This window comes from Chrysoperla carnea, chromosome 2, assembly GCF_905475395.1.
Source record: "Chrysoperla carnea chromosome 2, inChrCarn1.1, whole genome shotgun sequence".
Classification (NCBI taxonomy): Eukaryota; Metazoa; Arthropoda; class Insecta; order Neuroptera; family Chrysopidae; genus Chrysoperla; species Chrysoperla carnea.
In genome coordinates this window covers 2095294-2116466 of record NC_058338.1, presented here as the reverse complement: position 1 = coordinate 2116466, position 21173 = coordinate 2095294, and the positions used below count along the sequence as shown (strand labels likewise).

Sequence of the window (21173 nt, the reverse complement as noted above, 5' to 3'; positions counted from 1 at the left end):
CAGCCACCAGAGCCCTGCTGTCGTCAGTAAGTAGTATCTGCGAAGTTAGCTGTTTATGAGTACAAGTAGGTGAAGTTAGTTGCATTATGTACAAATTTATACAGTAGTATAGATAAATTTATAATTTATTCATTAATAAATAATAATAATAATTAATAATAATTTCATTTTTTTTTTTTTCTTTGAATGATATTATATACACGCTTTTATTGAGACAACTTAGTGATCGCAGCGCCTCACTTATTTTGTCCGTATTTCTGAGACACTATTTTCTACAGCGATCGTTCTTCTCTCTAACCTCCATGCATTGAAGCGCAAAAATTAATTTTTGTTTAATATCTCACTTTAACTTACATTTATCACGATCTTTTTTTATTTTTCTATTGCTCTTTTATAATCAACGAGAAGAAGAGTTTTGATCTTAGATCATATATTGAATTTTCAAAGGTTTTGACAAACTCAGCGCTCAATTAGAATCGGTCTAAAAATACTGCACCAATTTTTTTATTAAAATATAATTTTGTTCAGTATGTAATTTGTATTATATATCTGTAATAAAATTGCCTATACACAATAAAAGGGTAGTAAATTACTGTTGATATTTTGTATTACATATATATTATTTCTGTTTTTAACCGGGGGTATTGCACTGCGGAATTCTCTACGGGTCGATGTGCCATAATAATGACCGCCATTCTCAGAAACTATGAATTCCCTTACGAAATTTTATCGTTTGTTTTTTGTCACACACATAACTGATATTCCCATATTAATACATACTACAAAATTTTCACCTAATTAGCGCCCTCGTGAGTAAACAGTGATGTTTACAAGAAAATGTTTCAAACAAAAGTTGCTTATTTTTTTATATGTCGATAATCTTCATATGGCTATTACCCCTTAAGCGGACACGCTCTATATAATCTCTTTGATTTTTCCCCATTGAAAGCACTAAACAGTATTCGCAGAACGGTACCCAAAATATCATAACTATTCACCCTCTAGCGAGTTAGCGACATTTTATTTTATACTCCTCTCACGTAAAAATTACAAATAACGTTAGTTTGCGTGCAAAACAAACATAAATTGTTGACATAAATAAATATTTATAAACGACATAACCTCGTAACAGATAATTTTCATGTGAAAAGTGGAAAATGGAATTAAAAGTTGGCTTACAATTTGCAAGCTATGAGGAGCTTACGGATTTTATTCATTTGTACGAAGAGGAAACCAAACAAAAATTATGGAAACGATCGAGTCGAACAATAAAAAGTACAAAAAACTTAAAGAAAAAATTTAATGAAAAAATTCAATATTACGAGATTCAATATTCTTGTATTCATGGTGGTCAACGATTTATATCGAAGAGTAAAGGACTGAAAAAAATTAGGTACGTAATTATCGAAAATTTATTTTATCTGAAACTGTAATCAATCTGGAATCGTGTCAGGGAATTTGAAGATTCTATAAAAGTTAGAATATAGTCTAGTATCAGGTAGGGAAAATGATATAAAACATCTCTCTAGAATTGAATTCCGAAGGTTTGATTCTTCGCACCGATATCTTGGACTGTATTTATTCGACATAAATCTTAAAATAGAAACTTCATAAAAACAATATTCGATTACCTTCCTGGACCGACTTTTAAGACAAATTAAAAGTGTTGTTAGCTTGGTTATTCATAATAGCCCTGGAATCCGTGATAGTAAACTATTTAACCAAAAGTTACAAGGGGGTGCATAAATATTTATACATCAAATTGTATATGTGCAATCGAAAGCTTGTGAATAGACAATTTTCACTTTAAACTGGCGTATCTCCTCAAATAATGACCTTTTTGTAGCAATCTTGATTTGACCTAGTGAATAATTTAACCATGAAGGCTCGTACAATTCAATCGGTAGCGAGTTTTAAAAATAATTTATAAAATGATATATTTTTTCCAGTACTCTACGAGTTGATTGTCCGTTTAATATCAAGCTACGAGCCAGCGTAGATGGTCAATTTTTAGAAATTCGTAGTTGCAACGATCAACATGAAAATCATTCAGAATATATGGTAAGTTTTATTAACAGACCTATATTTAAGCTTAAAAGTTATTAACAACCAAATGACCTTTATTGTCCTTGATAACTTTTGAAAAAGTGATAATTTCTCATTTTAAAGAAACCAGAAAAAGGGGAACGATCAAAAGAAGAGAGACATTCAAGTGAAAGAATAAAAACTCGAACATCAAAATCAGAAAAAAAATCAAAACCACAAAATAATGAAAGTATGAAAGTGGATGAAGTGATTAGCGTGGAGATGCTGTGTCGTTTGTGTGGAAATCGAAGTGAACATTTAATATCGATCTACGAAGGTGAAGGTTTGGAGTATCAACTACAAATGAAAATCAATCGACATTTGCCATTCAGAGTGGAGCGAACAGATACAAACTTACCAAGTAGATGTTGTTATCAATGCGCGAGCACGTTACTCACTTGGCATGACCTGGCAGAGATCAGCATTGAGGCGGATCGACGATTAAAAACACTATTTGGTGCTGTTGTAAGTTTAAAGAATATTCTCCTATCTATGCCCTCCTTGAAAACAAACTGTCACTCGAAGGCTATACATCTCCATGGCACGCAAAAATCCCACAGCTTCTCTACCTAAATTGATGGATGAAAGGTTTCGGACCCAAACATTCTGAACCTGGTGTTCCTTTCATTCCCTTTAACGCCAGAGTTAAAGGGAATGAAGAGGCTCTCTGCTCAGATCAGTCTGACCTTGTTATTCAGTGCCAGCCAATTTACTTTCTCGAAGTCTGACTAGCTGAGAAGATGCTTATATATGCCCCACTGTAATCTTTTGTTTTAAAAATCTGGTCTCGTTTCAGCATAGTGAAAATTTCTGCTTGAAAAATCCTCGCATATCGATCAAGATAAATCAATTTCTTTATTCTAAATTCTCTCGTTCTTGACCCATGCGGTAAAACGGTAAATCGGATTCGATTTTTCGTACAATTAAAAAATATAGTCTCAGAATTTCGATTAATAAAGAAACATTTCTAACATACTGCTTGTGAGAATAAGAAATAGAAAATCTTTGTAACATAGACATTATATACATAGAAACTGTCATCTCCTTTTTCACCATCATAGATTGGGGGTAAGGAGGGTGAAAAGTACTTTACGACCTATTCTCATACCTATCGAATATACAAAAAAAATTTCATTGAAATTGGTCACGCCGTTTCGGAGAAATTCAAACACAAACACCGTGGTACGAAATTTTTATGTATCAAATTAAAAATTATGTATTTTAATTTTTAGAAATTAGAAAATTTCGAAGAACTAGAAGATATTACCGAAGAAAAATTTGAAGAATCTAAAAAAAATGAGAATTTCTATAATGTTTCCACAAAAAACAAGCAACAAGATGGGTAGGTTTGATGAATTATTTTTCCCACGATTTTCTCTACTTAAAATTTTTTTTTCTCAGATCTGAAACAATTGCTTTCGTCAGCTTTTCATCATTTCACAACGCACAGAAATCTTTGTTATCCAATCAAAATATTGTACCGACATCAACACAGCCTGAAACATGTATTAAAACAGAAGATAACAGCGACTCGGACGATGATAGAGGTGATGTTACAGCTTCACCTTTACCACCTAGTGAAGAAGAAAATGTTCCCCGAAAGAAGCTTTATAGTTGTGACACATGTCAAGAAACATTCAAAACTTTAAAACATTTCAAATCACACTTGGCTGAAACGTTACATAAAACACAAAGTCTACCAAAAGGACGACCTACAAACGAACCCAGGTATTATTGTGAGATTTGTGACTATGGTTTTCCTGAACGAGATCTAATGGTAGAACATCGTGCGAAAGCTCATCAAACATCAAATGAAACGGTTAAGAATGAAAATCACGAGCAAGAATCAAAATCACTTGGAGTAGAAATCAAAACCGAGGAATCTGAACATGAAACAACTGTGCCAACAACACCATCTTCAGAGGACAAAGAATTATGTAACATTTGCAACTCATTATTTGCAATTAAACACGATTTAAAACGTCACATTCGAATACGTCATCCAGAAATCACACCAACGTTTAGCTGTGATGTTTGTTCGAAAGAATTTCCTCGAAAATATCAAATGCAAAAACATCGTAAAGAATTACATTCTGATGTTCCAGAAAAGGAGACGCTCAAACGTGGTCGTACACAACAAAATTCTGATTTATTAGCCCGGTGTAGAATTGAATATGAAGGAAAACCTCATTATCAATGTGAACATTGTCCAAGAGTTATACATTTACCGTATCATTTCCTGCGTCATCAGACTATTCATACGGGAGTACGAGCGTTTTTCTGTCACTTATGTGGGAAAACGTTTCGTTTATCGAGTGGTTTAAGTCGTCACATTAAAGAACTACATCATGGAGTGAAAAAGTACCCGTGTGAAATTTGTGGACGTTGTTTTGCATCGAAAAATACTCGAGATGATCATATGAACATTCACACTGGAGCCAGACCTTTTGTTTGTGATTTATGTGGGAAATGTTTTAAGCAGAAAGCATCGTTACATGTTCACAAAACGTTCCATAAAAATGAGAAACTTCATGTGTGTACGGCTGCCAATTGTGGTAAACAGTTTCGGCGTGCACACGAACTCAAAGTACACGGATGGGTTCACACTGGTTTCAAACCTCATGGATGTACCATGTGTGAGAGTACATTTAGATTAACACGCGATTTAAAACGACATTTACTAAAACGGCATGGAAGTGGTAAAGATGGCCAAACAACGAATGTAACGAAACCAAGTGTTGTGAAGAAACCACCAAAAGATGAAACTTCATCCGGTCAGGTTGGGGTTGTTGTTACAGACGAGGAAAGTGGAACTAGTGAAACGAACCAAATAGCAAATGAATATTTTAATTCGACAAAAAATTATTGTGATCCTGAAGTTAAACCGTCTACTTTTCATCTGCACTAACATCTTTTATGGGAGCTAAGAATAATCCACTAGTACTATCCCTTATAATTTAAGGGTTCGATAATAATAATAATAACAATAAAACATAAGAGGGGTACTGCAAATGGTTTTCTAGCACCTAAATCAAGGGATAGTCTGTGCCCTCCTTGAGAACAACCTGTAATCCGAAGGCGAGACGTCTATTCGAGCGAAACCGCGAGTAAACGCTAGTAATAATTTAATTGACCAAAATAATTATAATTAAAACAAATAAAATAAAAATAAATCGATAGATAATTTATAAATTTTGTTAAGAAATTAATTTTATATTAAAATGTAAATTAAAAAATAATTTTATTCAAATAAATGAAAATTAAAGCCACGTATTTCATGTTATCAAAATATTTTTCATCCAGAGCTGGATTAACCATTAGGTAGAGTAGGCAATTGTCTTGAGGATCCGCGCGCGTACAAAACAAACTGAAAATGTTTGGGGCAGGAAAATTTAGTTGGATTTGTTTGATTGCATTTGACAAGGAAAAAGTTTAAATTAATCATCTCAACAACATCATACCACTTTCTCCCCTTCTCCTCCTATCCCAGCATAAAAGAGAAAAATACAAACAAACCTCCAAATAGGGGCTCGAAAAATTTTACTGTCTAGGGTTAATCCGGCCGTGTTTTCACTCATCAAAAAAAGTGGTTATCATTTCGGTTATGTTTTTAGTCATATTTTCTACTTGTTTATATTTTAATATAGAGTTACTGGACCTCGAATGCGTGCATCTGATTCACTCTTGACCGATATTTGAATACAGGGTGGACCATTTTAATCTATTATGGCTAATAATTCGTTTTGTAGTTAAAAAATCCAAAAATAACTTAAACAAAAGTTATAAAATTTGATGGGGGATATCATGTTCTGACATTAGATTGAATATCTTGTTCTCCCGATTACGTGAACAGTCAATTTAAAACCTAAAAGGTAAGAGATAGAAGAACACTTTAAATTAAAAAGTTGTTACTCATAAAAAAACTAACAATTTTCTATAGCTAACGTATTTTCTTTCGATTAAATGCAACATAATGACAAATTTTTAAGTCGCATTTCCTCCGAAAGCTAATGATTTTCGAAAAAAAATGTTAGATTTTTTATGTGGATCAACTTTCTAACTTAAAGTGTTCTTCTATCTCTTACCTTCTAGGATCTTAATTGACTATTAAAGCAACCTTTTGCTCAAGTTGTTTTTTTATTGTTTAGCTACTGAACAAGTTATTAGCCATAATAAATTAAAATGATCCACTCTGTATATTTTGAATGTAGTAAATATTTTTGTTTTTTACTATTTTTCATATTTATAAAATTATTATGTAAAATGTAAATAGTTAGTGATGGCTTCATCTTCTTCACAAAAGTTACAACAATCTGAACGATGTGAACCAATATCAAATGAATGTTTATCACCATGGATCGTTGATAATTCGATGATAACATCGCGTTTAGCATGTCGACCACCAAGAGCAATTCGATGGCAACATAAAAGTTTACATAATTCAGCTAATTTATCAGGTAAGTGTGATAAAAGCTTAAAAAGTCGTAGGATACAAATTCAATGGCAATATTGAAATGATAGTGTAAACTAAATTTTAGTATCACGTGATACACCCTGTAATTTTTTTTACAGGCAGTTTACCAGTTTTAAATACAAATTATTCAAATTCGAATACAAGTAAACTTTTAAAATGTGCTGTAACTCGAACAATTGGTACTCAAACAATGCCATCGTCATGTGAATCCATCGATTTAAGTGAAAAAGATGAAGAAAATGAAAAATTTCATTCAATATCGTTAGTACAATTTTCAAATACATCACGTTATAATCGACGATCATCTGATATTGGACCTTTAGCAACTGATTGGCATCAATTAGGTAAAATTCATTTCATTTTTTTTTGAATTGTTAAGATTATTATGAAGAAAATGCTATTTAATGACTTTCCAAAAATTGACAGGCAATTATTGATATAATAAAGAAAGTCTAGCCAAAACATGAAGTCATTTTTATTCTTGATTTTCGTGAAAAACAATGTTACGACAGGTTCAACGCTCAAGTTACTCGAGCAAGTTAGACGAGCTATAACTATAGCTTCTCACGACAGTATGAACTGATGGCTGCCAACTCTGATACATACTATGACATTTATTTTTAGCATTATGAATGGCAGCGTTTGACGTCGATATTGAATTAAGACCAGTCTTTCTTGTTTAGGTAAAGAACTGCGGCAAATTGCCGATGAATTAAAAAGTGCAGAAAAAAATCGTTCATCATCGACTCAATCTTTATCAAATTTAGGATCAAGTCCTGATTCTGGTGGCTTCGCATGTACATCGTCGAACATTGGTTTACTCCAACACAATAAAAGTATTGATCATTTACGACCTCGAAGTATTTCGGCTTGCAGTAGTTTTAATGATTTATTATGTTTATCTCGAAAAAAATAAATTTCTATTTCTAAATGTGTAAATTATTTATTATAAATAAAGAATAAATTATGTTTTGCTTATATAAAAGGTCTGGACTTGAAGCCTAGAAGAAAATTTAAAAAACAAAATGTCAAATAGGTCAAGTGGTCGTTTTAGGCCGTCCTGCCATTTGAAAATAACGGATAATAGAATTGAAATTATTCTTTGGTTCAAACACACGTTTCTTTTTAAAGAAGGAATATTTATTTTCTCTCCATCATAAATGGCAGTCTACATTATCAGTCTATTTTTATATATATTTAAAGTCTGTAGTCAAACATCAGCCATTATTATTTTTTCCAAACAGCAGCTGTTAATTAACGGTTTAAGTACTGAGTGATATTAACTGATTGAAATTTTAAAACATGACAAAATATTATTCATTTATTTATTCTCCATGTTATTTTAGTACTCACATCATTATTTCCTAATCTCTCTGTACAGTTTTCAAATAAAAAATGTTTGTAAACAAATAAGTTTTCTATTCAAAATAAATAAATATTTTTTTGCAACTTTTTTAAGAATGTAATTTTACTTAGCAATAAATCGTTCGAGTGCCAATGTGTGCAATAATGGATCATAAAACAAGTGTTTTAAAACAACATTTAGTAAGTCTTGGATATAATCAAGATTTACCAAGAGACGCTGTACCATTAGTTGATAAAATTTTATCAGATTTAGTTCATACAACCAAAAGTTTAAAACATTATAAACAACTTTGTGAACAACTAGAAAAGGTTCGAAAAATTCAATAAAGATTGTTCCAAAATTAACGTAATAATTAATTTCGGTAGAAAATACAAGTTTTTAATTATAAGTTGTAAACTAATTCAGAATTAGGGTTATGTATGAAATAATATATCAGATGAAGTTACTCCCACCCCGCTCCCAGAAGGTTTTCATGGCACAATAAGTTTTTTCCTGTAATTTTTCATGATCCTTTTGCATTTAATACGATGATTTTCGTTGATGTAGGACTTAATTTCCTTGTAGACTGCGTGGGAAATCATTAGCTTGTTTTCATAAACATTAGGCCTCATAAATACTTAACTATAAAGTCCAACGAAGTGAGGCTCATAATTTTTTGAGCACGTCAATTCTGATATAGTTTCCATGAATTTTGCAATTTTACTTTCGTGGTTGATGAATTATTTAGACGAAGAAAAGAAGCACAAAAAATGATCAAAGTTTGAAAAATTTGATCATTAAGTCGGATTTGAATGCGGTTTTCGGCATGCGATTTGTTAGAGCGTCAGGAAATTTTGTGATCGTCTGATTTATAAGAAATTAAAAATATGCAATTATCATAATTAATATGCATTTTATAATTGCATTTTAAATTGACCGTTAATAGGGATGAAAATGATTCCAAATTTGTTACTCGGGGGGTTTTTAAGGTCGCTAAACACTATTATTGTGACAGAATTGGTCTCAGAGGTACCTGGTTCTCAGGGAAAACGGTTTCTCGTCGTTTAGACATCAATTTACAATCAACTATTGTTTTATGATAATCCCCTCTATATTCTAAAGTGACACGTACTTCGTTTATTGAGTTTGATTTATTTTTCCCACAGTCACATCTCTCGAATTAGGCCTCAGATCGAAATTTGGTAAAGAGCTTTTCCATTTGTCTTGATAAGCTCAATTTACTGGTATAATTTTCTGCTATCAATAATAGAACACCCTGTATATAATTTTTCCATTTTTGATGTAACCTGGCTCCTAAATTAAGGCAATATAAAATTTTTAACTTATTTATGTGATATATCATACGGAAGCCTGAATGTGTCAATAGCTATTGAGACATTCAGGCTTCCGTATTTATGTCATATAACACCACAATTACAATTATATTTGTTTACATTTTTTTAGGAGTACAATGACTTCCAATATGGCGTGGAACCCTATAAATGTGATAATGCAAAATTATTAAATGAAAATAATAACTTAAATTTACAATTAATGAAAGCTACTGAACAAAATGACCAAATTCAAAGAAGCAAGTATTTTTATTTTTACATTTATTTATCGAAAAGATTGAACATGTCTTTTAGTCCAGTATTTAGCTCGAAAAATGGGGCAGGACTGTGATCCAGGCTCGTTTCAATTGCAGAGTTTCCTTTAAATAACAAACCTAGCTTACTGTGATAATTTTTAATGTTTATTTTTTTTAAGCGGTTTTTTCAAATTATTTCTCGACAACTTAAGAATGTATGAGCTCCAGGGCAATTTTGGATAAAAGGCGAGCTAACAGACATAGTTCTTTTCTCTATCGCTAGATAGAGTTTTTTTTTAGCATTAAAGTCCCATAGAGTGATCATTTTTAATATTTATTATTTTTAAGCGATTTTTTCAAATTTTTTTTTTTTGGCAACTTAAGGATGTACGACCCCCAAGACAAATTCGGATAAAAGGCGAGCTAACATTAACAGTCCTTTTTTCTATCGTTGATAGAGTCTTTTTTTTAGCATTAAAGTCCCATAGAGTTTCGAAACAACGTGAAATGATGAATGAATGGATTTTAAAAGATTTGTTTTCTTGATTTTTCTAGATTTCAAACATCAAATACGAATATTAGAGCAACATTTATCGAAAGCGAAATCACAAGTTTGTAAATTAGAATGTGAATTAAGTAGACGTCACATGAAAAAAACTTCCAATACATGTAAGTATCACCTTTTGAATTTATAGTCGCATCAAAGAATGGTTTTTACTCGGGAGTCCTCAATAAAAGCTCCGATTTTGATGATTTTTTTTTCTTCAAAATGACTCTTATTGTATATTATTTAAAATCAGAAACATTTCAGAGGGGAGAAATAACCTGGAGGAGGAATAGGCAATATCGCGACTGATATATTGACACCCAGTCTAAATCGCAAATGATAGAAGTTTGAAATTTCGAGAAGATATTGATTTCATACATTAGGTGTCGCATAAGAAAGGATTTTTCGAAATTCATTCCTTAAAACGGTTTAGACCATATTGTACCTATCGTTAAATAGCATATACGGAATTTCGAAATCCGTGTAAGTGCAGTTTTACTGTAACAGGCTCCAGGACTATGAACAATAAAATTATTAAGTAGGCGTTCGCCAAACTTTGTAAATATGTCATTATTATAAATTCTCTTTACCAGTATTTTTTTTTCAATTTTGTTTTTCCTGTACGGCTCGAGTATTTTTTGAATATTATTCTTATTTATGGATTTTTAAAAATTAGCGGTTCGTATCCTCCATCCATCACCCACCCACCAAAAATTCTAAAATGTATGTGAGAAAAATTGTGCTAAACAAAAGACGTTAATTTGTTGTTTGCCAAAAAAAAAAGCACGTGTGAGACGTTGCGATCAGAAGACGTCAGACAAAGCAGGCGATCGACACACGAGTGTGTCAGTTTTCACACAAATGATCGGGTAAAAATTTTGTTATTTTGTGTTTTTTTACAGCAGCATTTATAAATATGTCGTCCGGCCAAAGTCGTAACATGACGAAAACGAAATATTGTACACGCGACTACTCATGCCAATGTGAGAAATTACTCAAACAAACTGAATTGGAAATAGCGAATCTCAATACTGAGGTAACTCAACTCAAGGACGATAATCGTTTACAATCGGAAATGATTGAATCGTTTAAGGCGCAGGTATTTTTTAAGACAACACAATATTCATTCCGATTTTTTTTGAATTCTTCCTTTCTTTCTTTTTTTCTTGAATAATTTTTAGAGTAAACTTTAATTAAACTTTTTTTTTTTTTTGGTAAATCAGTTAAATGTATTATACAGGGTGAATCAGTTAAAATAACATCTCTTACCTGGAGACATTTTGCCTCCGGACGGTAAGGATGTAATAATAATAAGAATAAGATAAAAGAGGGGTACCGCAAGTGGGTCCCTAGCACCTAGGCGAAGAGTCCTCTGTGGGCCCTCCTTGAGAACGACCTGACTCTCGAAGACGAGGCGTCTTCTGGTAAGAAGCGCTAATAAAATCGGATGAAGCTAAAAGATTCTGTCATGACCAGGCGTAAGAGATGTTATTTTAAGCAGAAATTCCATTGTTTCTCCGCCGGAATTTTTCCCAGGATTGATGGATTCAAGATTCGGGACCCAAACATTCTAAATTTGATGCCCTGCACTTTCTGCAGGTGGAAATAACATGTATAGAGGTTCATTCGTCCTACAAGTGGGATTATGAGAGATCCCCAAGTTATGAAGATGGTAGTTTAGTCAAGAGTTCCATCACCCTTTCAATGCTCTAGTGATTTTCAGGCACAGTCGGATGATCTAGCTGTGGCTATACATAGTTTGGCTTGTCGCACTTCTTGATTCTTGGGAATGACAGGCAAAAAGGTGCGTTTGAGACGACCTCTTTCGAATCCGTTGCTTCATTCCCGGTACCCAGATCAGTCTGACTGTGTTATTCAGTTCTATGCGATTAAGTTTCTCTAAACATTCATAGACTATCCACGATTGGAATCTCGACTCCTCTAGAACTCGAAGTAAACTCGAACATAAATATCTTCAGCAATTTTTAAATTTATTAAAATATGTTTATCCAACGCGATTTTAAAGGCGCTTAAATTTAAAAAGAAAAATTTGCGAAACATTTAAACATTTTAGTTAAGAAATCGAGATAATGAAATCGAACGATTAATGACACTTTTAAAAAATGGACGACCATATCAGGCGTTAAGTAAGGAATGTTGTTATAAAGATGTCGATGAAAAAATTTCATTGTTAACAAAAAAAGTGACCGATTTAGAAAATGAAAAAATTCAATTGGAATTGAAATTAACAGGTAATTAAATAAATTTATTTATTTTTAGTTTTTCAGTTGGCAAAAATAAAAAGGGAAATTAATCGAAAAAGTGTTTGATTCGACGAAGGCTCGTGTGCAGGAATTGTAGTACCACAAGTACGTTCTTCCCTCCATCTAAGATTCGCCTTTTTCAGAATATCCTCTTTCAGGAGTAACTTGCAGTTCGCAAATGGAACTCCCGGGTATTTATTGATGCTTGTGTCCGGCAGCATTGTGCGATTTCTGGCAAGCTCGCCGGCTTCACAATTTCTTGGAAAGTCCCTGTGTCCCGGTACCCATATCAGGTCTACATTCATTCGTTCCGCCAGCTCATTTAAGGACGTACGGCAGTCCTGTGCTACCTTTGACGTCAGGTAGACTGAGCTGAAAACGAAGCCTAACTTAGAGGGAATTCTTTTTGGATTAATTTCATTTTTTTTTATTAAATTTAAATGAAAATATCTTAAGAAATATTTGTTGATATTTGGAGGATAGAAGCAGTCATGAAACAACATGATGCAATGAAAAATGCTGTAAATTTAGCGGAGAAAAATCATCAATTGGAAAATGAATTAATGGAAATTGATCGAATGGCTTTAGCTGTTGAATCCGATTGTAATAAAGCTGTCCGGGAAAATAATGAAAAAATGTTAAATTTACAACGGCAATTAAATGATGCTACAAATAAAATACGTGAGCTTGAGAAACAAAATGAAAACCATGAAAAGGAACATAAGAAAATGGAAAATAAAATTCAATGTTTATTAGATGAAAAACAATCTATGTTGGAGAAAATTAATCACTTTGATGTTATAGGTTCGTTTTTCTTTTTTTTCTTTTCTAATTCTTCTGTTATTTATTTATCCCATTATAGATTTAAATAGCTCAGGAATGGGCCCCTTATTTGAACGGATTCGCGATCGACGTGGACCGTGGCCTACCCTCGAGGAAATCGTTCTTTGCAGCCGTCGTTATCTTTCTACGTATTAAGAACGAGCGCCAGGACAATTTTGGTTCTTATTTTAACGATTATTAGACCGTACTTTCAACTAGGGTGTTGCCTGCAAAGTTTCAGCTCGATTGGATAACGGGAAAAGGGTTAAAAATCGATCCAAATTTTTTTCGGCAAAATAAAGATTTTTTTCGATTTTTTCCACTGATTGATCTGGAAACTAGACCACTCTGGCGTTAAAGACAATAAAGCAACGAATTCGTTGGCACAAAAGGGTTCGTCTTACACGCCCCTTTCAACTGAATCTTGTCATTCTCATGGCAAGATGATCCGTAATTTACCGACACAAGGAATGGCTACCAGAAACTCATCTTGGTTACTAATATCCTCGACAGAATTACTGCTTCAAATAGCATCTCTTACTCGAAGTGACAGGTTGTTTTCAAGGACACAGAGGATTCCCTTGTTCTAGGTTCTAGGCACCCGTTTGCGTGATCCAAGTGCTAGAGACCCAGTTTTTTCCTCCTGATCAATATGCAAGAGTTTTTACTTAAAAATAATTTATTTTTTAGAATACGATTTAAATGCTGAAGTTGATCGTTTAACCAAAATAATGGTTCAACAGAAACGTCAAATTGAGAATTTAGAATCACAATTAGAAATTTCTAAAACATCCCCAATACGAACAGAACGTTGTAAAAAAACATCAATACCAAAGTTCTGTTATCGTGATTCTAAATTAACGAGTCCAAAACAATGCGGTCTTGATCCGAACAAAGGCTGTGATCAATCATCGAAAACCGATTGTTGTACAGGATGTCGTTGTAAGACTGAAGACGGCGAATCTATTAAAAATGTTGGTAAAATTCGAGTAATAGACTGAATAGATGAAAAATCTGGTTGCTCTATTTTCACCCTTCTGCCTTCGAAGAGATCGAATTGACTGGTGTCAGATTTTTTTTTTATAACCTTAATTGAATTCTTTCGCCGCTTGTAAAATCATTGTCTTGATTCTATCATACATTTCATTCCCTGAACCAAAAAAGGGGTGTTATACGTTTGGCCGTTATGTGTATCTGTCTGTCTACCTGTCTGGGTGTCTGTCTGTGGCATCGTAGCGCCTAAGCGGATGAACCGATTCACAAAAGATCTAAGGAAAAGGGTAATTTAATGGAGAGTGTTCTTAAATACGTTCAAGTGCGAGTTTAGTGTTTCGTACGCAAAAACCAAGTCGGGTTTTTTTTAAAATTTTGTAAATTTCATTTGTTCATTCTCTTCTTAGGCAGAAGCGATAAAATTGGGGCACCCTTGTCAGTTTTGATCTTATGGTCCTATTTTGAATTCGATCGATTTTTTCTATTTTGTGAAATTCTTATCTACAGTGTCTTCATACAATAAATCGTCTTCAAACTGAACGTGATTATTATTGGCGTGAATATGAACGTATGCGTTCTAATTGGGAAAAAAATTCAACGAATGAAATGAATGTAAGTCATCAAATGTATTAGGAACCATTTTGTTTTCCTGCATGAAAATCCTGTATTCTGATTTCTGGAGAAATAACATTTATTTTTTATTCTTTAATTTTGTATTTTTATTTTTTTATTTAATTAAACGTTTTATATCTTTCCGTTATTTTGTATCTTCTTTTTTTTTATGTACAGGGTGTCTTCTTCTTCTTCTATTTGAAGTTGACATATGTTTGAAACTCGATAAATAAATTTAATCGAGGAAAATACTACAAACGAAAAATGGTACACATCTTATATCGGCATCGATTCGATCTAAGTTTTTAGATTCAATTAAAAGCTCATTCTGATTCATAACTAACAAATATTAGATGAACTTTTTAAATTAGAAAGTTGTTCTTTATAAATATATAAACTTTTTTTTGTAAATCGAATACTTAAGCTTGAAGCATTTTTATCGATAAAAGTTATTTTTCGAGTTTCAAGTATATGTCAAGTTAAAAAAAACTCCCTGTATATATTTTAAATAAAAGCAATTCAGTTAATAGAAATTCGAAGAAAATTAAATGAAAAAGAACAAACCATACAATCGTTACAAGAAGATTTACGAGATGTATCAAGAAACAAACATAATTTAGAAATGCAGTTACATGAAATTAAGGATGCAGATCGTTGGATGGGACGCGTTAAAAATATTAATAAAGCGGTAAGTTTAATATAGCCTACCGGCTGCGCCAATTAACTATGTTTTTTTTTTGTTTAAAAGGAAGAATTTAAAAAATAATAAAATGTAGGAAGGGTTTTTCTATTTTAAGAATATTTTTGTCTTAATGATTGAGCTTTGTAGCTAAAAAAAGAATATGTTTATTTTGTTTGTTTAGGATATCAAAAAATTGGAATTAGAACGTGATATTGCAATGGGAGATTGCCGAAGATTAGAAGAAGAACGAAATGATCTTCGATGTAGATTACAGGTAATTTTTTCGCTATTAATTCTATAATATAATTATTTGCATGGGAAAGTTTTTCTTCGAAATCAGAGATATCAAAAACTACGCATATAGTTTTCGATCCGACCAATGGGTCCCCTGTACCCCTGAGAACAACCTGTCATCAGAAGGCGAGATGTATGTCTCAGGTAAGAGGTGCTATTTTAAGCAAATGAAGCTATAGCATTCTGTCAAGGCAAGTCGCAGAAAGTTTACATTTCCGCCGGGATTTTTCCCAGGATTGATGGATCCAAGGTTTCGGACCCAACTATTCTCAACCTAACGCTCTGTAGGTTTGTGCATGTGCAAAAAATGTATGAAGGTTTCATCGTCCTTCATACAGGCTCTACAAATGGGATTATCAGAAATATCCAAATTATGAAGGTGGTAGTTAAATCAATACTATCCAATCTAGAGTCCCTCTAAATTAAAATACAAATAAAGAATGGACGACGATTAGATTTTTCGAAATCAAACAAAGACAAAAAGACGTAGAGCTAGCTTCGATTTGTTTTTTTTTTGATTTTCAGATGGCACATGATTTACAACAAGCCGACGCAAAACGTTACGAAGAAGTGATACGTGATCTAGAATGTCGATTACGACAACTGGAAGATGAACGACATAACATGGTATTAGAAACGGGTACACGTGGAGCATGTATTTCAAAATTGGAAGAAAAATTATGCCAATATAAGAACGATTATAAAGCGATGGAATGTGAATTAATGCGCATGAAACAATGCTATGCACAACAAAAGTAAGTTATTTAGACCCAGGGTTATAAAAGTTATGAAATTAATTCGGTACACATATTTAGGGCGTTACGTGAGCAAGCCGAATCTCGTATAAGTGAACTCGAATGTACAAATTGTCAATTAGAAAAGAACTATCAAGAAGCACTATGTCGTATCAAAAATGTGGAGACGGATATTGAATGCTTAAAGACGGAAATCATGAATTTAACCACGGAAAATCAAACTTTACAATCGAAAGTTTGTAAACTAACTGAAGAAAACGATTGTTTTATGGTATGTATGTCTAATTTGGGATGGGGGATGTGGACAGATTCTCAAAGGGAGGGTTTTAATCCCCAAAACCCCTCCCATGCGCACGGGTCTGCTCTCTCTTAATTAAATTTCGTTAATTTTGATTTGTTTAGCAACGGTTAGATAATAAAACGGAAGAAGTTGAATGTTTACGTGATCAGCTACGTAAGAAGGACAATTGTTTACAAATACTAGAAGGACAACAACGTGTTTTACAAGAACAATTAAATGATACTCTGGATCAATTACAATCGAATCAAGGTCTTATCAAGTGCATGGAAACCGAACTCAATGAATTGAAATGTAGCGCGAGTGCAGCTGAAAAGAATAAAGATTGTTTATTTGCTGAAAATCGGTACATATTCATTTTTATCCATTCAAATCAATCGTGAATACAGAATTTTTATTGTTTTAGTCAATTACAATCGGAATTATCACAAATAACTGGCGATTTACAATGTGTGAACAAAAACTATGAACTAGCACAACAACAGATTGAAGATTTAAAACAACAATTACAAGGTTACATTTGTGAAGTGAGTCGAATCGAAGACCTTCTAGATCAAAAAGTAAGTATTGCTGAACTGGTGGCTGGATTATTTTGGTGTACAAAGTTAAAAAGTATTGCAAGTGTCATAGTGTACACCTTAAGTGTTGTACAGTGTGGACACTATGTAGTATAATTTATATATGGTAACCCGAAAAAACTTGAAGATGTACGATGTACGTTGGCTGAGTAGTTATGTAGACATTCTGTATCGGTAGGTTACAACTACACTGTGTATTGTGTTCATCAGTTTATTGTCAGTTTCAAACAATATATGCTTTGTTCACGCATTACTAAAAAGCGAAAGGTGTGCAAGATAAGTTGCAAAAACGTAAACTTCAATAAGCTATAAGTGTATCTTAACTCTCTCTTCTAGAATTTAAAGATAAATTTGTCTTCTAGGAAAAACAACGTGATTCAATGTTAGCAGATTTTCGACAATTGAGTGCAGAAGCAAACATATTAGAAAATAATAATAGTTCTTTAGAAAATGAAGCGTGCGTTGTGAAACATGAACTACAAAATGCAAATGAAAAACTGTGTGAATTAAAAGATGCGCTGGAGCGTAATGAATGCTTAATTAAATCATATTGTCAACAGGTAAATCTTAGAAAATCGGAAGGAAAGAGAGTATATATAAAGTTTTTGAATTGATTTAACAGATACAAACGTTAACCAGTAATGTTGCACGATTAGAATGTGAGATTGCTCAAATAACGCAACAACGTGACAATGCTGAAAAATTATGTGCAAAATTAGAACGACAAAATGATGAGTTAATTAATGAGCTGGCTGAGAAAGAGGATCAAAAAAGTCAGGTACACTAAAACAGAAGATTTATAAATTGAGTACTTTTAACGATATTTTTCTAATTATTCTTCGATAACGATTAAATGAGACTTAATATATTTAGTAGACGTGCATACAATTATTAAATACTGCCAAAAAATATACCAAAATTAAATTTGGCTAAGTTTTAAACTAAATCCAAAAAAAAAAAAAAAAACAGTGAATTAATGTTTTAAAATAAATTATTATTTTTTAAATGTTTGGTTTGTGATCGTTCTTCGAAATTCCTTTGGTTTTTATTCGTTCCTCCCTTTCCTTAATATCCATTCAATATACAAGATGTCTTTTTACCCGACTGATCAATGCAAAGGAGTGGTAATGTGTTTTTCAGTCTATATATGTATGTGTGTTCCTATATTGCACACTTGAGACAAAACGCGTGAGTCGATATTGATTATTCAGACGTCAATCGATTTATCTTAATCTTGAGAGTGCTACTGAAGATATGGCAATAATGAAAGTCGGCGAACTATGTCAAGTGGGGTATCATTGAATAGCTATTAAATAGATCAATCGATAAATGTATAATAATCATTAAAATCGGTTCACGTGTTTGGTGTCAAAGGATCGAACATACATAAAAAGGAAAATGCTTCAAACGAAACCCCCAGCGGGGCTGTTGACAATTGTTTTGTGACCGAAATAATAAATAATGAATAAAATTTAGTGGGAGTGTGAACTGAAGCGATGTAAACAAGAGTATGATAATTTAAAAATGCAATTTTCTGATAAAATGGATGAGATTTGTCAACTAGAAGATCAACTTTGTAAGGCACGTGACGAAAATAATTATACTCGTATGCTTAAAGATGAACTTCAAAATGAAGTGAACGATTTAAATAGAATTGTCGATCGATTACAATGCAAGTTGTAAGTTCGAATTCAATTTTTTATTATATTCGCCGTTTTGTTCGCTTAAGCATTTCGAAACTTTCAAGAAAATTTGAAAGGCGTACAATGTTCTAGATCAATTTTAACCCCCGACGCAAAAACAAAGATGTTACAAGTTTGACCTCTATATGTGTGCCAGTCTGTGGCATCGTAGCTCCTAAACGAGTGAACCGATTTTGATTTGTTTGTTTGTTTGAAAGGTAATTTAATAGAGATTATTCTCTATGTTTCATGAGATGTTACAAGAAAAACACCGCATTTGTCGGGGGTTTTTTAAATTTTGTAAATTTCACTTGTTTAACGTTTTAAAATATTTCAAAACGTTTTTGATTCACTTTAAATCTTTCTGGAATATTAAAGAACTGGTCTCATGTAAAGGTACATTTTCATGATGACGCTTGACGCCGAGTTTGAGCGTCAAATTAGGTCACGTGATCAGTAGACACCGTGCTGCCATTTGGATGTAAAAAAAGCTTCAGCAGTGTCAAATCGTAAAAAGCTAAACATTGTTTAGCTTTTTTTATTAAGATGGTAGCACGGTCTAAATTGACCACTTGACTGACCTAATTTGACGCTCAAACTCAAGCTTCATCATGAAAATGCACCTTTATACTTTTTTATTTAAAGTGAAAATTAAATTTTGAGACCAAAATTTAACTTAAATATTAAATTTTAGAGAAGAATGTCGTTGTAATGTTGCAAAATATCGTACAAAAATTATCGAACTCCAAGATGATATTGTGAATTTAACAGCTGGCCATCGTGGTCATGGACAAGTTTGTGATAGTGATTGTTAAGTTTGAATTGATAATGATAACGTAGTCCATCCACTAAATATATTGTTTCATTCATCAATTTAATTAAGTACCTAATTAATCTATTTGATTTTATCAATTTTAATGTTTATTAATAATTATTATTATAATAATACTTCATCATTAATTTATTTATCTCCCTTAGTTCTATCACTCTCTCTCTCTCTCTTTTAAAGTTTATCAAATGATAATAATTAAATGTTTTTAAGTTTCATGTAATAAACTTTACTTTACTTATTTTTATTTCACGTTCCACCCTCGACGAAGTGACTCACTCTTACTTATTTATTACCTAACTTTGTCTTTTATCTTTTACATTGATTTCAATAAGTTGAATGAAAAAGGGTCAGTAAGAAAAATAAATACTAAGTTTTAGAAAACAAGGTGAGTAAAAGATAAGTATATTACATTATTCATAAGTTTAATATGTCAAAGTTGGAGTAGTGGCTAGCACATTCGGCTCTGATTACGGAGTATATCGGTTCGTACCTAGCATGGTCTCGATTAATTTTTAATTAAATAAGTTATAATGCCGAGATAATGTAATTTTTTTGTTATGAGAACCAAAAGTGACAAATAAATAATAAAAGAAGGAGATATATTTTATGTTATTTTAATTTCCACCCCCTGACCGAAGAGTGATTTATGACATAAGTAGGAAAGTGGGACATACATAATTTTTTTTTTGTGAAATAGCATGTTCTCCTATTACAAAATCTTATAATAAAGTAAATTTTAGCATGTACAAGAAAAAAGCAAGCAAAATAAGTATTTTTTTAATATTTTGTAATAGGAGAATATGAGTGAGATTAACTCTATGACATATTCTCCTGTTACAAAATTTCAAATTTTAATCTTAAAAGCAATTTTTTAATATTTTGTAATAGGAGAATATGATTGATATTAACTATATGACATGTTCTCCTATTAAAAAGATTCAAATTTTAGTCTTAACGCACGATTTTTTAATTTTATAAATAAAAATTTTAATATTTTGTAATAGGAGAATATGATTGATATTAACTATGACATATTCTCCTGTTACAAAATTTCAAATTTTAATATTTTGTAACAGGAGAACATGGTTTTAAATGATTGATTTATGATTATTTAAATTCCCACCTTCTGACAGAATATTGATTTATGACATATGTAAACTGACGTTATTTATGACAAGTGGGCAGGGTATATAAATAATTTAAACTATAAAAAGAGTGGAAAGTTTTTAACATCAAGAAAAATTCATTTAATTTAAAAATAAAAATGTCAACCACACCAGGATTCGAACCAACGTACCTTTGTATTAGAGGCAAGTGCTTTA

At 32.2% G+C, this 21173-nt stretch overlaps 3 protein-coding genes across 4 annotated transcripts; all 3 read left to right on the top strand.

The window, feature by feature from the left end:
* Positions 1–1111: 1111 nt before the first annotated feature.
* LOC123291728 (zinc finger protein 436-like) lies at positions 1112–5243 on the top strand. The gene is made up of 5 exons (XM_044872120.1): positions 1112–1393; positions 1950–2061; positions 2170–2550; positions 3318–3427; positions 3487–5243. Exons 1-5 carry the CDS (start codon positions 1158–1160, stop codon positions 4991–4993), a joined length of 2346 nt encoding a protein of 781 aa, XP_044728055.1. The 5' UTR covers positions 1112–1157; the 3' UTR covers positions 4994–5243.
* Positions 5244–6364: 1121 nt separating this feature from the next.
* Positions 6365–7490, top strand: LOC123294162. The gene is made up of 3 exons (XM_044875266.1): positions 6365–6542; positions 6658–6903; positions 7243–7490. The coding sequence occupies exons 1-3, from the start codon at positions 6365–6367 to the stop codon at positions 7473–7475; spliced, it is 657 nt and encodes a 218-aa protein (XP_044731201.1). The 3' UTR covers positions 7476–7490.
* A 560-nt stretch (positions 7491–8050) lies between these two features.
* Positions 8051–19862, top strand: LOC123291596 (centrosomal protein of 135 kDa-like). 2 transcript variants are annotated; one of them, XM_044871935.1, is made up of 18 exons: positions 8051–8233; positions 9369–9495; positions 10048–10161; positions 10942–11138; positions 12114–12291; positions 12787–13107; positions 13816–14099; positions 14626–14730; positions 15254–15418; positions 15594–15686; positions 16232–16461; positions 16522–16732; positions 16864–17105; positions 17166–17319; positions 17700–17897; positions 17960–18115; positions 18814–19016; positions 19714–19862. In XM_044871935.1, the coding sequence occupies exons 1-18, from the start codon at positions 8057–8059 to the stop codon at positions 19832–19834; spliced, it is 3276 nt and encodes a 1091-aa protein (XP_044727870.1). In that variant the 5' UTR covers positions 8051–8056; the 3' UTR covers positions 19835–19862. The 2 variants fall into 2 exon arrangements, with proteins under 2 accessions (XP_044727870.1, XP_044727871.1); XM_044871936.1 differs by lacking the exons at positions 8051–8233; positions 9369–9495; positions 10048–10161; positions 10942–11138 and adding an exon at positions 10723–10908.
* Positions 19863–21173: the final 1311 nt, after the last annotated feature.

Coding starts and splice junctions, on each gene's coding strand:
- LOC123291728 (XM_044872120.1), top strand. CDS start 1,158: ATGGAATTAAAAGTTGGCTTACAATTTGCAAGCTATGAGGAGCTTACG. Junction 1,394..1,949: donor AAAGGACTGAAAAAAATTAG/GTACGTAATTAT, acceptor TATTTTTTCCAG/TACTCTACGAGTTGATTGTC. Junction 2,551..3,317: donor AAACACTATTTGGTGCTGTT/GTAAGTTTAAAG, acceptor TTTAATTTTTAG/AAATTAGAAAATTTCGAAGA.
- LOC123294162 (XM_044875266.1), top strand. CDS start 6,365: ATGGCTTCATCTTCTTCACAAAAGTTACAACAATCTGAACGATGTGAA. Junction 6,543..6,657: donor TAATTCAGCTAATTTATCAG/GTAAGTGTGATA, acceptor TTTTTTTTACAG/GCAGTTTACCAGTTTTAAAT. Junction 6,904..7,242: donor AACTGATTGGCATCAATTAG/GTAAAATTCATT, acceptor TTTCTTGTTTAG/GTAAAGAACTGCGGCAAATT.
- LOC123291596 (XM_044871935.1), top strand. CDS start 8,057: ATGTGTGCAATAATGGATCATAAAACAAGTGTTTTAAAACAACATTTA. Junction 12,292..12,786: donor ATTGGAATTGAAATTAACAG/GTAATTAAATAA, acceptor TTTGGAGGATAG/AAGCAGTCATGAAACAACAT. Junction 17,106..17,165: donor TGTTTATTTGCTGAAAATCG/GTACATATTCAT, acceptor TTATTGTTTTAG/TCAATTACAATCGGAATTAT.